Source organism: Sabethes cyaneus, chromosome 2 (assembly GCF_943734655.1).
Source record: "Sabethes cyaneus chromosome 2, idSabCyanKW18_F2, whole genome shotgun sequence".
In the NCBI taxonomy this organism is placed as follows: Eukaryota; Metazoa; Arthropoda; class Insecta; order Diptera; family Culicidae; genus Sabethes; species Sabethes cyaneus.
The window spans coordinates 231,961,438-231,979,300 of record NC_071354.1 but is presented as its reverse complement, the minus strand read 5'-3'; the positions used below and the strand labels follow the sequence as shown (position 1 = coordinate 231,979,300).

The window sequence follows — 17,863 nt, the reverse complement described above, 5'->3', positions numbered from 1 at the left end:
AAAATAGGCTTAAGTTAGTGACTGGTCGTTCCCAATCTCAAGATTGATAGTCTGTTCAACACTTAATTTATAATGATTAGCATTGTAAAGATATATGTTCAGAATGGTTGTAATGGCTGTTGAAATTAGGGCGAAGCAATGCACAATTGATTGCAAAATTATCTAAAAACAGACTAATTTCACTTGTTATCGGTGCAGGTGCATAGGTCGAATCAAGCTATAATCCGAGATTATAACCGGATTCGAACCCACAACACCCACCAGGGCTGGTACTGATGTACCATAGAGGTGCTGAATTTTCACTTGTTTCACTAATTTTACTTATCAAACAAACAAAAATTTTCTTGGTTCTTTTCGCAAGAAATGGTAAATTGCGTTTTGCAGGTTAGAAGTCAAGTTAACTGTAAAGTTATGGTAGGATGTCTTTATCAATTGCTACTGAATCCTTCACAATTCCAAAATATGAAACAATTTTAATTTGAACCAGAGGAACAAAATGTAGGTTAGAGGTTCAGCTAATAGAAATTGGCTAAGCTTGTATATTATAAATCAAGCTTGGAAATTAGTTCGATAAAAGTAGTAAAATTTCTGGCTGGTTCAGTAAGCTTGAATTTAAAGTTTGTTTCAATGCAGATGATTTATGTCTTCAGATACGCCTTTTAACGATTCTTTTGGCACGCTTTTCAAAACATGGGAAAACTCAACAATACTTTTTGCTGCTTTGGATACGATAAAACCATCGTTATAAATGATACCAGTGATAGATAAATTTTACAATTTTAGATACAAGTAATTAACTTTTGAAGTACATTGGTTTAGTTTTTTCTTTATGACGCGGTCATTACTATCAAACTGAGGTACAAGAAGTATGGCAATCTCGTAAATATACGTTTTTCCACCTTAATGTATGTTTGAACATTCCACACACTATCTGATAAATGAATTTAAATGCGATCTTCCCAACACCTAGGCATTCAATGCAAACCATAAAACCTTCGTGAATCAGGTCTATCGTTAAACTTCTAGCTAATAGCATCAGTTTTATGCCATATCGTCAGGGTCTCGATTTTATTCTTCACTTACCGTTGGAGCAAAATGGCATGCTGCCGACGATTTGATGAGCAAATTCCAATCAACCCATCGCATACATGCATGTGTACTACAATAGTTATAGATACTGCATCTCGTTCGCACACAGCAACAGAATTAGGTACCAACGTTATCGTGGCCCTCGTTGGATATTTATTCCCTATGGTGGTGCATCATAATAGTGTCTACTTACATAGGTACGGCTCGGTGTTGGTGTGTTCAAACCAGACACACCTTTTTATTATTTTATGCTGCCACGGAATCTTTTCTGCTGTACTATGCTGGCTGTACGACGGCAAGCAAAGAATGCAATTCACGTCACGACAACGAAGATGCAGCACACCAGTTCGGCTGTATTTGAAGCATTACAATGCACATCCGCTGAAGCTGTGAAATAAAGACGGAATTTATCGGCTGATGATGGGTGGGATATCGAAGAAAAGTAGAGCAGCAACCATTCGATGATTTCTTTCGTGGTGGCGCGCTCGATGTGATGCTGTGCTGCAATATGTTGTTTTCGATTTAAATCGAAACACCGAAATCACATTTTTGCTCTATTTCAACGTGTGGAGTTGGAAAAAAATAAAGCTGAATGATTTCAGTCACGTTTTCGGTTCGAAAACAATCTCATGGGTGACCATTTATCACAAGCAGCGAGAAGGTTTTCATGGTCGGATTAAATCTAGAAGCCTGCTTCTGCTGATTGTGAATGAGCATACTTGCCCGTCCGCACGTAGACACCATTGATCCGGACGCGTAGGATTTGAAATAGAAGAATAGAAACTTTTTCAACATTACATAGTTGCTGTTAGTCATTGATGATGCGTCGGCTCGGGGGTTTACCTCCACGGTAGAGAGAAACGGTTGTTATTGTACACGGACTGGTTTAGGTAACGCACAGATTCCGAAGGGTGATTTGGTGCGAGAACAATAAACAACATTTATGTTGCGTCTCTGTCGCTCTTTGTTTATGCTGCAAGCCATGGGCTTGCCCTACCATTGATTGGATAGGAGGGTAAAGTTTTACGCACATCACCAAAAAAAAACAGGAAATTCTTATTATTGAATGGGTTTACCCATCAAAACAAAAATCCAGTATGAATGAACCATCCGTAAACATCTTCTAAGAATATTGTTTTGGCTAAGATCTTGTGTTGTTTGTTGATGAGTCCAATTTGAAACTTGTTTAATAGTCATGATTAAAAATATCGATGTTTTCATGTGTCCGAGCAGAATTTTCTCAGTGTGACGGCACCGTCACCGACTGCCTGGCGTCAGTTAAAAGCCGCTTTGGGATCTAAAGTGCTAATTACCAGGTAGTTAGTCTGAAACGCGATAAACTGCCGAACCACGTGTACTTTTGCGATGACAGGTCTACTGTTGCCCTACAGCACCTTGGTGTGTGTACGGTTGTTTTTGTTGTACGCAATGTCACAGTCATGCGCTGATCATTTTCTAGAATCCTCCGAATTCCGAGCAACTTCTCGATTCGGTTCTCTCTCCTCGCTGCGCCGCACTGACGTGACCGTAGAAGATACACGTGGTCGTTTGTGATTATGTTTTCGAATTCTGACAGCGAGCATCCAAGCGTCAAGGGTTGGCCGGGCTGGTTGTTTGTGAACATGATGCCCAACACGTAGACGACGACGTACTACTGCTTTGCCTTGGGATAGGGAGAGTGGTTTTGAAAACTTATCTCGTTTGTGTTGACGATGTGGGTTGTGTACTTCAATGCCTGACCATCCCAAGTCCAAGATAGAGGCGCTGTCACTCGGCTCAGTCCTATGTTGTTTACATTTTATTTCGCTACATTTTAAGGTATTGATTTATTTTGAGAATTTTCTCGCGATTCGGTTGGGCTGCACTGAAGTGAAAAGGTATGAAAATGGATTTCTCGAGTGGATTGCTGAATAACAATGCCCACGCACGACTTCGCTGCTTTGTCGAGTGATTTATGGCCTACCTTACACGTCGTACCATTCCACCATCAGCACGACGGACGGTGGTGGAACACAATGCAAATAACAATAGAAATAACTCAGTCGTTTCTATACCGCTCATCAAAGCAGGCTAATAAATGATCGTGTAATTCCCCCATTCTTTCTCCACCTTAGTTGTGAATAAAAATATTTGCTTTTCATCTTCAACATTTCAATCGACTCGACTCACACCTCCGACCGGTAGGATGTTTAGGGTTTGCCAGTTTTATTGCAATAAAGCGAAAAACTTTTTACATTACCCGCTTCCGGACGTTACTTTCTATTTATTTTTTTCCTGAAAAAAAGTCTCCATTAGTTAAACGAAAAATATCGTTATTGTCGTCGAATGAAAAGTTTAAGCATACCGGAAAATTTTACCTTTTCATCCTTTCTATTGACTGTTTAATTTTTGTTAATACGAGCAGAGCTGATAATACAGGAAAAGAGAGAGGTAATGATTGTCGTAAAATATTACATATAAAACAAATTACTTTACAAAAGAGCCTCATAATTTAAGACCTATAGAATGTAGCCATAGTTTTTTCCACAGACTCTTGCCTAGCAAAGCAATTACTAAGATAACTTAAGTTAGCTCGATTACCAAGAGAAGCTAACCGAATGAAACTCAAAATACTGGAACTAATTAAGGAGCCGGATCCCTGTTGAACTCAGATCTTTACGCGGCCTCGATGTTACCGGATCACGTCCGCGTCACGTCAAAAACCAGCATTGAGCGGGCACGAGCCAGAGCGGATAAAACCACAACTCCTCAACTAGGCCTCAAGGCCTCTGTCCTGCAACACAACGCTTGGTTACCTGTCGAGCAAGTTTGGGTCACTATAAAATTAACCGATCGCTGTTTATACCTGTGCGCTGTCTATTTCCCACCAGACCGGATAAGAGATGCCGTTCTTCTTAAGGCTCAAATGGCTTCGGTTTCCGAGATTTCCTCGGCAGCTTCCGCTTCTGACGACATGCTCGTATTGGGTGATTTCAATCTTCGATGTATAAATTGGTGTGAACGCGGCAACGGATATCTGTTCGTCGACTCCAGTTCTTCAACACTTCCCCCGATCACCAATGAATTGCTCGACTGCTATAGCACAGCTACTTTGCAACAAATCAATAAAATCGTCAACGAAAACGGACGCTGTTTGGATCTTTGCTTCTCCAGCATTCGCAGTCTTGCTCCAGAATGTGTGTTGGCACCGGTTCCTCTCGTCAAGGACGCCCTCCATCATCCACCATTACTAATTTCGATTCGTCAACATATACCGTCCAGGATGTCTAATATGCCACTGCCCGTGTACTACGATTTTAATCGCGCCGATTTCGACCTTATCCAAAGAACTTTGCGCTCAACAGACGTTACAAAAAGTTCAGTCGCCACTGCTTCCGTAAATACTTAAAAAACGTCCAGCGCAGATTGAAACGTAGCCCTAAGTCATTCTGGAAATATGTGAATTCTCAACGAAAAGACAACGATCTTCCGTCAGCAATGTTCTTTGGAAACGACACTGATACTGATATGGATATGGTTTGTCAACTATTCGCACGGAAATTCTCCAGTGTCTTTGTTAACGAAAGGCTGTCTGACACAGAAGTATCGACTGCACTAGAAAGCGTTTCCAGTCTCGGCGACTCTCTCAATAACCTGACTATTGACGATGCTATGATTAGGCTGGCCGCTCTGAAGCTAAAAAGCTCTTCCTCCGGTGGACCGGACGGCATACCTTCAATGTTTTTGAAGAACTGTATTGAAGCCTTGGTAGCCCCAATCCGTCGTCTGTTTAGCTTATCGATTAGCTTAGGAGTATTTCCTTCTGCCTGGAAATCCGCTTATATGTTTCCAGTTCATAAGAAGGGTAATAAAAGAAACGTGGACAATTACAGAGGAATCTTCGCCTTATGTGCATTATCAAAACTCTTCGAGCTCGTCGTGATCGCACCAATTTCCTCGTTCGTCCAGCAGTATTTGGCCGATGAACAACACGGGTTCATGCCCAAGCGCTCAACGACCACCAATCTACTAACACTCACTTCCCACACAATGGACTGCTTCGACGACCGTTCTCAGACAGACGTCATCTACACGGACCTCTCTGCTGCCTTTGATAAGCTGAATCATCAAATCGCTATCGCTAAACTGGATAAACTCGGCTTTAGAGGGCCGCTGCTCCAGTGGTTTAAATCGTATCTGTCGAATCGTCTCGTTAATGTATCTATCGACGGCTCCATTTCGCAGGCTTTCACCGCCTTCTCTGGAATTCCGCAAGGTAGCCATCTTGGTCCTTTGGTTTTCTTTATCTATTTTAACGACGTCAATATAACGCTCAAAGGTCCTCGGCTTGCATTTGCCGACGATTTAAAATTGTTCGCAAAAGTAAATGACTCGTCTGATACTCTCGCACTCCAGGACCAGCTGTCGATATTTGCCGAATGGTGTAAAAACAATCGTCTAACATTGAACCCCGATAAATGTGAAGTGATTACGTCCTCTAGGAAGCTGAATCCGATAATCTTCGAATACTGACTATCAAGCATATCTTTACGACGTGTAGATCGCGTCAAAGATCTCGGTGTACTACTCGACTCCAAACTGACCTTCAAACAACACGTTTCCTACGTTGTCGACAAGGCCTGCAGGAATTTGGGATTCATCATGCGTATCGCCAAAAGCTTCAATGATACATACTGCTTGAAATCACTCTACTGTGCGTTAGTTCGTTCTAATCTTGAATACTGCGCACCCGTATGGAGCCCGTATTATCAAAATGGCGTCACCCGAATCGAAGCAGTACAGCGGAGGTTCATTCGCTTTATGCTTCGACGGCCACCATGGAACGACCCGATCAGACTACCAAGCTACGAAACGCGTTGCAGACTAATCAACCTGGACTCTCTGCAAAGACGTCGGGACGTAATCAAAGCTGTTTTTATATCAGATGTTTTGACGTCTCGGATCGACTGCTCTTGGATACTTGAGAGAAACGACATTTCAGCTCCGCCTCGCTTAACACGGAACAATTCATTTCTACGTATACCACACAGAAGAACCAACTACAGCACCTATCTGATCATTGCTTTATATATTTTGATCATTTGGGTGTCTCCTTGAACGCTGCAACATTTCGCAATCCGATATTTTCTGACTGGGAACTCTTTGAGGAGGAACTGGCGACGAAATTTCATGGATTCGAACCGACGATTGAGTCATCGATCGACTTGGATGTGGCTGTAGATATCACAACCTCTTTAACTACGAAGGTTTTGAAGTAGCTTGTCCGCTAAAAACCATTGAAACGACTAGAGGAACACCATGGTGGAACTCTCATCTCACGGAACTAAAGAAACGATGCAGGAGAGCCTGGAATAGACGTCGTAGGGATGGCGTGGAGCCTTTCAAGCAGACCCGGAAAGCCTATGCACAGGCTCTACGATCTTCAGCACGCACGAGCTGGCACAGGTTTCCAGTTTCGGCGAAGCAAGTCGACTTAATAAAATATTGTCCAAATCGAAAGATTATTAGGGTAATAACATTCGAAGTTCGTACGGCGAATACTGTTCGAATGACAATGAAATCCTGGAATGTCTCTTTTATAGCCACTTTCCAAGCTGTGTGGAAGCTGAAGTTCGAAACGATCCAGAAATCGTTTTAGGGGGCTTCTCTCCATACAAATCTCATGGAACAGATGGAATATACCCTCTTCTACTGCAGAAAGGATTCAAGTACTTCAAACACATTCTGAAAAGGATGTTTGTGTGTAGTTTTGCTATTGGGTACATCCCAAATCAAAGCCGTGAAATAACCTTTAAGTTTGTTCCTAAAGGTGGACGCGCGACATATGAGCAAGCAAAAAGTTTTAGACCAATCAGTCTAACGTCTTTCTTGCTTAAATAACTTGAGCGGATTGTTGACCACCACATCCGCGAAACAAGCTAGGTAGAAGTTCCTCTTCATTCAGCACAACATGGTTATCAAAGTAGTCAGTCTACAACCAAAAAGGTTGCTTTTTCACAAAAGGAATTTTGCTTAGGAACTTTTTTAGATATTGAAGGCGCGTTTGATAACGTATCTTTCGCTTTCATTTTGGTTTCCACAGTTTTTAGCTTTAAAAACGGTTGACCTCATGGTAACTTTACACCGATGATCCACAGTGTTCCGCCCTAAGTTGTACATGATGGGGTAAAGCATAAATTGATTCACAAAAAATAAGTGAGATTAGCTGCTCATAACTGCTCTCCCCCGAGTTACATCCCCTTAAAGATTACATGTAAAAATTAAAAAACCACTGACAGCTTCTAAAGGGAAAAAGATAGAGCTCTACTGTCTTCGACAAAAATATGATTTGACAAAATATGACAAAAATTTGATTAATAATTTCTTAGAATATTTGAAAAGCACACGAAGCGTTATTAAAGAGCTAGATTGAAAAAACTGTTTTTAAGGGTGTTCCTAATAGTTTGGCTCTATAACTTCTTTAATGTAAGAGACAGAAATCTTCAGTATTCAACAAAGTTTCTCGAAAACAGCTTAGCTACAACTTTTCTGTAGGTAGCAATCATTTCTGACTTAAAATAGAGAAAATATTTTTTGTATCTGATTAGAGACACCCTAATATCCAAATATTTTTTCACCACTATAAACCGATTTTTGAATGAAGAAACTTTTCTGAAGCAACTATTATGCTATGTCTTAAGGTTTCGATGCTATTACTTATGTCTCACTATTTTTGAAACCGTCCCACTGTGCGACGCCCCGTATTGTATCGGCAAAAATCATCGAAATCCAGGGCTCTTTTCTTCTGGCGTTTGTTGCTTTTGAAAAGGTATTCGACCGACTAAACCACGAAAGCAGGAACCTGTTACCCTACTCTGGACGATCGAAAAATAATCGATTTTCGTAATTTTTTTTAGGATGCGGGAATTAAAATTAAGTGTTGGAACACTAGCGAGACAACATGTTGAGAAGGTGGAAGTTTTTCAGTGTCTTAGTAGCCAGACAATCCCAGGCGGTGGTACCAAGACTGATATAGTGACACGAATCAGGATGGCTAGGGCTGATTTTTTGGGTCTTCAGAATGTTCAGCACTCGAATAAGATCATCTTACCGCCTCTAACAGGAATTCTCAATTTAAGCAGAAAATCCGTTATGTTGCATGCGGGACGTAGTACCATCAGTGAAGACTGCATCAGTGAACTGCAGGTCTTCGTTAACCTGGCCTGCAATACAGTATTTATTGCTTGGTGGCCTCACATTTCAATTCCCAATTCGAAACTCCATCGTCGATATCTCCAGCGTCAGATATAAACGGAGATACGGAAGCATAGGTAAAGGTGGCTCTGACATATTTTAAGGAAAGGAGCAAACGAAATCTGTAAGTGCAAGAAGACACTCAACTGGAATCCATAGGGAAAGCAAAAGATGCAAATCTAGAAGCTAATGGTGGTGTACCCTCGGCAACTGAATTCAGGCTATCGATTCAGAGCATCTCTCCTGGTGACAGGTGAAAGCCATAGCAGAAGACCATTGACAGCAGATAAACCAGAATTCATCCTTTTATTCTGCCGACCCGAAGGACAGCGACTGTGAAGCTCTGAACTGGTCTCAATCCACAAACGGGTCGTTTGTGCAAATATTAGTGGTCGTCATCGATGATTTGACAATTGTTTCTGGATAGATTCTCACCAAAAAAATTAAATGTTTATTCGGCGAAATAGTTTTTTTGTTCTTTTATTAGCATGAAAAAAGATTAAATTATAGAAAAGTCGAAATTATTTTCTCAATTAAAGTTGATAATTTAGTTGTAGAAAATATTTCCAAAGCTCGAGGCATTCAATGTCTAAACGCACGGTTTATTTTACTGCAGCGATCCTAGTGGTCGGATCCGGAATGTTTTGACAGCAGTTTGTTTCCCCTTTCAGTGCTGAAAAGTTAGCCACTATTAATTTGGTTTGAAAGAAGTTATACTTGATGGAAACGTGAACCGAAAATTAATTTTGGACATGCAGTTCGAAAATCCGACGTGGTCAGGTTAAAAAACCACGAAGTCGTTGAACTCGGTTAATGTTAGCGTGTGCAACGTTCTCAAACAGTTCCTTGAGCAGCATACTAGCGTTCGACAGAGACATAGCAACCCAAATAACACAACATCGTAATAGAAAGTTCACATTAAATCGCAATGTCAATGTCAATTTTACATTGGAATTGTATAATGATTGGAGTATGTCAAAACAAAGTGAACAATAAATTGTTTCATAGTCGTGCGTGTCCTCATATACAACTCATGACTGTGAATTATAAAGCAGTATAGATGACTGCAATATTAAGTTATATCTTACTCGTAGATTCAGGAGTATTAAGTTACGTTTTATAAAAACCGCTGTATAAATTGCAGGATACAATCACGAATAATCGTCAACACTTTGGCACGTATATTGTCTCCACCTTGGTACTTATACGTTCTTATCTGGCGTGAAATATAACTTTTTCGTTCGGATATGATGTCATATTTCTCAGTTGCAATCGAGATATACAAACCAAATGGTTTACTGGGAAGCATCGCAGCGGAACATAGGATCGCAATCTGCATCTGAAGGCGTAGAGAACGATTACGGCTAACCCAGGGCTATCGGATTATGATGATATCACCAAGGAATTCGACGCCAGCCAAAGCACCGTCGAAGGGATTCGACTGCGAAAAGAATTTCGATCTTTTCGGGGCAGTAAGCAACTGAACAGGATATTGCAGCAGGATTTAGTTGCCAAAAGACGTGCCTGAAAATGATTTTACAGCCATTAGGTACTACAGTGGTATCGAAACAACGGCGTGAATATCTTCGAAAAGAACATCAATCCACACAACTGTCTCCGATTTCGCTCAATGAAGAAATATTGAGCAATTGGTAAACAGCAGGTGAAGAAGAGTGGAAAGATGACTCGGTATGCGACAGAGTTGAAGAGTTGGTGGAACAAAATCCATCCTGAACATAAGTCAAAATTTAAACAAAACATATGGTGTTAATTATTCTCGATTTTCATTTAACATGCTTCCCAAAACATCGTTGCGCCAAAGCACCAAATAGAGGACAAAGATCGCAAAGAATTAGAATAGCGTTAACCAATCTTGTAAGGACTACACACCGCAACCTGACATGTTTAGCGAAAAGGAAGGGATTTTGATCACAAACGAGCCGAGGTGATCAATACGTGGAAGCAGTTCTTCGGCGAACATATCAATGGCGAATTTTTCGAAGTTTGCGAAACGGAAGCCAACCAACCCATGAAAAATCATGATGCTAGTGTCCCAGCACCTGTTCTCCAAGAGGCCAAACGAGAAATTGGGTTACTGAAGACCAAGAAAGCCGCTGAGGTTTTATAAACGTAGCCGAGAAACACTGGCCATGACTCTACATTGGGTTTTTATGAAGATTTACAAAGAGGTTGACTGCTACAACTATCGCGTCATTTCGCTGGTACTCTCTCAGAACCTGTTACGCCGGCTGTCACCGATAACACAAGGATTGGTAAGGTATTATCAGGCAGGCTTCATGGAACCTAGCGTCTCTGCGGACCCAATTTTTACCATCCAACAGATCTTACAGAAAAGTCGGAAGTATTACGCGCTCACGTATCACATCTTAATTTATTTCAAAGCAGCATACGATACAGTCGAATGAGACCCGCTATGGCAAATAATCATGAGAGCTACAACAATGGGTCAGGTGATGTATTTCGTAAACATCTCGGGGATACCCTCGAGTTTCTCGAGACGCGACGAGCGTTGCTATAATCTGACAGCTTATCCTGCATGCTATTCAACATCGCTCTTGGGAGAGTGATCCGATAAGCAAGCATCGAAACGAGAGGCACGATTTTTACCAAGAGTAGCCAACTCCTAGGCTTTGCAGATGACTTTGATATCATAGCTAGAAACTTTGCGACGATGAAGGTAATCTACACCAGACTGAAAGCGGAGTCCTCAGGATACGGGACGATTTAGCGACGAAAACAGTTGTCTTCAAAAACCCGCCGGCACCAGGAATAGAAGAGCTCAACGTGCAACATGACTCGATCAGGTCGAAAGTGATTTGCGACTCCTGAGATGACTGGGAAATTGGCGACTGGTGGTCCAAGATCGAGTTGAGACGACTGCTTGAAACAGCATGAGCCACCCCGGCTCTATGCTGCTAACGACGACAACGACGATCTGTCGCCCGTCAAACGTCACAGCAGTTGCACAGACGTCTAACACCGCAACCGTTGGCGTAGGTCTCTTTAGAAGTCCTTTCGCTATCGGCACGATTACACGGCGAACCTGTCCGACTTTAGATGACTTCAACCGCACGACCTCGTAACTAGGACTTCCTTGGAAGATTGCAGTCCACAATCAGCACGATGCCGCCATTCTCGATGGGCTTTACGGGATGAAACAACTTCGTCTTCCGGGTCAAAGTAGAAAGATATTCGTTCAGTCACTTCTCCCGAAAAATGTACGCGTACAGCTGAGCCGTCGCCATGAGCCAATCGCTTTAGTACAGCAAGTCTATCGTCGAAACTGATCGACGGCTTATTCCCCCGATGTAAGGTGGTGTTAGGAGAGAGGTTCAGTGTCGTTATCTAGCGAATTATCAGTGAGCGGTGGCGAGTTCAGTATCATTTCAATCTCCATTAGCATGGAGCGCAGGACTTCGTCGGAAGGCAGCCGCGGGGAGTCGAAATCGTTGAGTCTTTTTGACAGATTGTATTTAGCGTTGCACTAAGATGCACAAATCCATTGTCAACGATTGAGCGAGTTCGCTGTGCACTGCTTTGGTTATCCATGAAGGTGAAACCATCTTTTCTCGGTACATCTGGAAAATAATCCGACTTTGACCCGAAACGGTCGACTCCGGTATACAAAAACGGTCGCTGAAACGCTGCTATAATCGACCAGGCGGGGATTTCTCTTCGCAGGAGGTCTTGGACTTGTATGTCGAATCTTACAACGTTGACAGTCTTTTGACACTCGGTTGAAGTCAGAGCGAAGACGAGGAATGTTATACAATGGACTGCTTTTGGGAGACTTTCGTTTCATAGGGATGCGTTCGGGTTGCTGCCGCGGAGCATCTGAAATTCATCCGGATAAGCTTGCATTGAACCTACCTCATCGATGAATCGGTAACTGCATGATGAAGGATACTGGCACGAGTTTCTTTCACGGTCGTACCTTAATCCTCACTGACGCTCGGTCACTGTGTTTCAGATCCCAACAAGAAATCCGGTCCTCGAACCCAACGACTGCTTGAGGAGTCAGGAAAGCTTGGCAACCACATCTCCAGATTTCCTGTAGCAGGATTTTTAAGTATCATGACATCATGGCATTTATTCGCCAAATTTTGACCTCAAAAATGAGCGATACGGTCGTCCAGAATTCAATATCGATAATCAGATTAGTTCAAAACAGATTTCATAACAAAATGTTCATCAAAAACGATGAGAGAGGGAGTGCTCAGCGATCTAGTACTGTTTGGATTTACTGAGATTGCATGCGACTTGAACAAAATGATTCAAAAGCTTACATAACAAAGTAAATTGATCGACACTTATCCGATTGTATTCTTATGCAAGACCAAACAGTTAAAAAAACTAGCATGGTAAAATGCAGATAACTTTATGAGAGGTTAACATTCTTTCACTGGCATTCAAACATTCTACTACTCAAATGGCAATAAAGAATGTATCACAGAAGTCATCTCCATTCAGCTCGGTTCATGGCTGTTCGTCGCCAAACTCAGCAAGGGTTAGGGTCAGCAGGTCTCCTTCACTTCACTTAATCAATTCATCAGCAGACTTGTGATTTCTTGCAGACAGATAGAGATCAAAATCGGCAGATATTTTGTGACAAATTATGACAGACCGATAGTTGCGCTGTCAGCAATAGAATTAGTGCGCCAAACAGGTAACGTTAAACCGTTCATACCGTCCCTCTGAAGGAAGCATTTATGTTGATCAATCTGAAGATTTCTGGACAATTGATGCGAGAGACTAAAGCATCTGCTACAGTCATTGCAAGGGAGGAGTCGTTGACTCGTAAAACTTGGCAGCGTTCCTAATAACGATTGAAATGCATTGTCTATTTCCAAGGCGAAGGATATAGCGAATTAAAGCACAAGTCAGCGCTGAACGTATTGAAGATCATACTAATGAGCAGTAAAAATCGGATTCAAGGCATCATAAATACTGTGATTATACATTTTGATCATAAAGGGTATGATCGGATGACATGCTTAAATTTATATTCAACTCAGATGAATGGTTTTAATTTCTTTTTCAATATGTAATATTATGAATGCAAATAATTCTATGCTCTAAGTGTTGCAGTGGGAATGTAGAATTGATTGGGGAAGGGAATAGTTTATTACAAACGGTAAAGTTCCAAAAACTAGAGTCTTCGTTTCGTGCCCTTTTCTTTACAGACTCCTTACTGACTTGCCCATCTTCTTCCAATCTCTAATGAACCAATATTTCCTCATCGGGCAGGAAACACAGGTCTCATATTTATCAATACCTAATATTAATGGTGCTGACCAGATCACTGCCGAGTTTTTTTTTCCAGATTTTAAGTGACGGGCTGTAAAAATTTTATGCAATCTTTGAGAAAATTGTAGACAATATTGTCGGTAAATATTGGGTAGCATGTTTTCTACACAAAATATACATCGTTGTTAAATCACCAGACCGAATGTACGTTTTAGTTTTCGAGGGAAATTTTCGTCATTCCTGCCTGATACCATTTATATCCATTATTTTCCTAGATTAAGTTAGTCACGTAATGCTTCATTCCTCATGTTCATTTCTCTCATCCAAAGAAAAACGTGGATAAAGCAGCATAACGCTGCTTCGTATGCTTTCAGTTTGGAACAGGTAATATTTAAAATAATACCTGCTCCTTTCAAGAGATGTGGGCAGCTGCAGAACATTTTGAGTAGCGATAAGGTTACCTAAGCTCAGTACAATAAATTTCAATCAAACGATTTATTTCAGCATTTATCTTTATAGCAAGATTGAAAGCATTTGATTCAAAATTACCAGCTCATCTCACACCCAACGAAAGGCTCACGTGTCACTGCCCTGGCACCGGGCATGATTCATCCGCTCCCGGAGCTTACATCGTCTTATAAACAATGATCGTTCTAATCTTTTACTCTACACAAACATCGCCTGACAGCGAATCACGTGAAACGAGGTTGAATTCCTGTCCCCGCGAGCTACTGCGGAGCGAAGTCACTCTCTAGCAGAGTCATCGGTAAATATAACGATAGCAACCGCAGCAGTGCAGATGAACTCCCTCCACCGGTTGTGGAGATTGTCATCGGCCAAAAAGGGGATGCAAATGCAAGCAACAACGGGAGCCGAAGAAAGAGGATGATTTGTAGGCCGATCTAAATTAGACCAGCACGAATATGACCAACAACCGCTGGCTTTAGCAGCAGTTTGGTTCAGACTAGGGCGGCTGACGTCATTAGTGTAATTTTCAGGGCACAGGCACTTACGAAATTAGGCCCAGTACACAGTATTTGATGATTTTACTACCAGTATAATAGGAACAAGCAAACGTTTGACCGAATCAAAGTTCACTCGATGGGACATCGGTGCGGGTCATCGTCCATATTCCATTCAACTCCAACGTAGACAAGGCAAATTCCAACGCAGATTAATTCTAGACAGCGTGGATTACAGTGGCGTTTATAAATGCAGTGCAACAACCGCTGCAGCAGAGGGGCATCAACTTCCTGGACTTAAACACGACTGACACATTCACGGTTCAAATATGCTATGGGTGGGAATGGTTTTCCGCAAAATTGGACGAGTCCAATTTGCGTTTGTTTAGTCTGGTCTGGATGCTGATGAATATTTAACGGAACTCGTCATAACGAGTAAGGTAAAGCGACGTGTTTGTGAAACTTGCGTATTAAATCAAAAATGCTTTGGCTTGTAGTAATTCACTACTATTAAACTGTGTTTAATAAATTGATTCTGTCAAATCCTATCTTTGATTTAGGTACAAGTTAATCTGTGGTAGTAGACAATAAAATTGCAAGTAAGTATAAATAGTTAAATCTACAATTAGGACTAAATAAAAATATAAAAAGGTTGAAATGTTTTTGTGTTTTCTTTGTTCCAACTTTATCATCGAAAATCTACCAGTCAGTCTCTCTCCCCTTTATCAGGCTTTGTGTCTCCGCTAAGGAAACCGCAAGGTAGTGTTGTCAATCTAAGAAGTCAACACATGCTCAGAAAATCGACTGCCTTTCATTCTGCATCGGTTCCCCCAGTCAGCAGTCCAAATAATCGGCTCGCTTCTTCTTTCTAAGGAAACGGCCTTCAATGGAGGAAGTTTAAAAAATTTACGATGCGCCAATCAATAGCAAATCAGCAACCAAAAAAGAAAAAAAAGTTCTGCCGCACTTACCCAATCATTTCCGTTTGCCTTCGGGTTCCAGTCGGTACGGATTTTCTCTCCCAGCCTTGCCTGCACTATGATCTGAGCCGATTTCATTGCCAATATTTTGACAAACTTCTCCAGGCTGCTCTTGTCCAGCACGTCGGTTTGGCAAGCCATTTTTTCTCGATTATTTGCACTCTTTCTCTGTTGGACACGGCACGGGTGTTTCGAAAATTTCACACACAAATCGCACTGCAATTACACCTACGATTGGGACATAATGCGAACACTTACGATTGCGAATTTCGGCACTTTTTCATAAATTTTCACGTGCAACAAACGAGAACAGCGAAAACTTTTACCATTATTCAAACCATTACAGCAGAAAACGATCATAAAACGAAAATAGAGCTGACAGTTTGACAGGAAGATGTCAGGTACAAGCGGTAAAAGAGGTAAAACGATAAGTTGGGTAATACACGCTCGTGGAAAAATGACACAAAACAAGTAAAATTTATTTTCGAGAATAGAGTATTTTACGTGACGTTTAATACCATATGTTTTTTATTTGTTTATGATCTTGACACTTACTCTGGTAACGACAACATGTACTAGTAAAAGAGAGACAGAAATATATTTGGTTTTGATGTCACAAATTCTCTGCAAATTGCTTACGCGATTCCGTGTAAGTGTGAGCGGGTACCAGAAGTGTTTCCTTCTTCTTCTTCATAACAATGTAAACAACAACAAACTGCACTGCTCGAATATAAACCATAAACTGTCGTCGTAAACAGCCTTATTGTTCAGCTTAAATCGAAAGTAAATATTGTGAGATTCATTGAAAGTTATCCACCGCGCTGCTCAAAAATGAAATGCTCTTTCATGGTTGCTGGGTCGATTTTGATATTATTGGAAGAAATTACACAGAAATCATAAAGTTTTAGTTACTTTTGGCCACCCAGTTACCTGTACAACATGTTTGTTTACAACATTTTGGCAGCAGTTCTAGCGCGCCCAGGTAACCAATAAGCATTAAAATAAGCAGTAAATCAGTCGTTTATTAGCATCCCTGGCGTTTTATACTGCAGGTTGTTGTTTATCAGCTTTTTGACTGCATAACTGTTGCAAATTGGCATCCAAAATTCTATTTAAATTCTTCTTGTTGGTAACTAGCTGCAAATAAGCATTGTCAGCACTATAAGAGGGCTAGCAGTAAAGTAGCCGCATATTTTGCCAAAATAGTATTTAAGGCAACTTAAATGCTTATTGGCTTGCTTTTAAATTGCATTGGAAATGCTTATTGGTTACCTGGGAATTTATATACCTTGGTACACTCGTGACATGTGACAACTATGTAAGCCGCGAAGTGAAACGGCGAGTTGCAGCCGCGAATCGGGCTTTCTACGGATTACGTAGCCAGCTGAAGTCCCGTAGTTTGCAAATTCGCACAAAACTGCCCAGGTAACTGTTGAAACATTTAAATGTCACATGACGTAATTTGCGCAAGTCACCCAACTTGCATTATTCTGTAACGTAAATCTTAAGCAGTACATTATTATCTGTCAAATGCAAAAAGTAATAAAACGTGTTATCTTTCGGAAATGATTTCTCAAAAGTTTATTTACGGATATCGCGAAAAACCCAACTTGCATTATTCTGTAACGTAAATCTTAAGCAGTACATTATTATCTGTCAAATGCAAAAAGTAATAAAACGTGTTATCTTTCGGAAATGATTTCTCAAAAGTTTATTTACGGATATCGCGAAAAACGCCTTGATTGATCCCGGAGTTGTTTTGGACATCAACAGGTTATGGGACCCGCACGATAATGGCAGAAGAAAACACCGAAAAATTCGGAATCAGACAGTTTGGTGGTACCGGTTACGCTGAGTGGAGCTACCGGGTAGAAATTGTTCTCGACGAGAAAGGTTTATTTGAGCACGTGAAGGAGGAACAGCCGGCGGAACCGGACGATGTTTGGAAGCGGGATGATAAGAAAGCGAAAGGCCTAATCATACGCTGCATTCACGACGATCTTCTGGATATGACCCGCGACTGTGTCACAGCCTTGGATGTGTGGAATATTTTGAAGAGCACCTTTAATCGATCGAGCATTGCAAAACGTTTGCTGCTGGAAAAGGAACTAATTAACCTCAAACTTCGTGAAACCGAAAGTCTGCAATCGTTCTTCACGCGCTACGATAAAAACGTCCGGGAGCTTCGCGATATTGGGAAACAGTCTGACGAAATAGATAAGGTAGTAAGACTGTTGATGCTGATGCCGGAGGAATATCGACCAGTGATAACTGCTATGCAAACCATGGACGAAGATGCCTTGACCTTGACAAAGGCAAAATCACTTTTGT

General features: G+C 41.3%; 1 protein-coding gene across 1 annotated transcript in view; it reads right to left on the bottom strand.

Annotated features, from left to right (window-relative positions):
* LOC128738234 (autophagy-related protein 13 homolog) overlaps positions 1–15,864 on the bottom strand; it is a 123,584-nt gene extending 107,720 nt beyond the window's left edge. The window contains exon 1 of the mRNA XM_053833223.1: positions 15,524–15,864. Coding sequence (XP_053689198.1) covers positions 15,524–15,673 — 150 coding nt within the window. The 5' untranslated portion in view covers positions 15,674–15,864. The remainder of the gene's footprint in view (positions 1–15,523) is intronic.
* Positions 15,865–17,863: the final 1,999 nt, after the last annotated feature.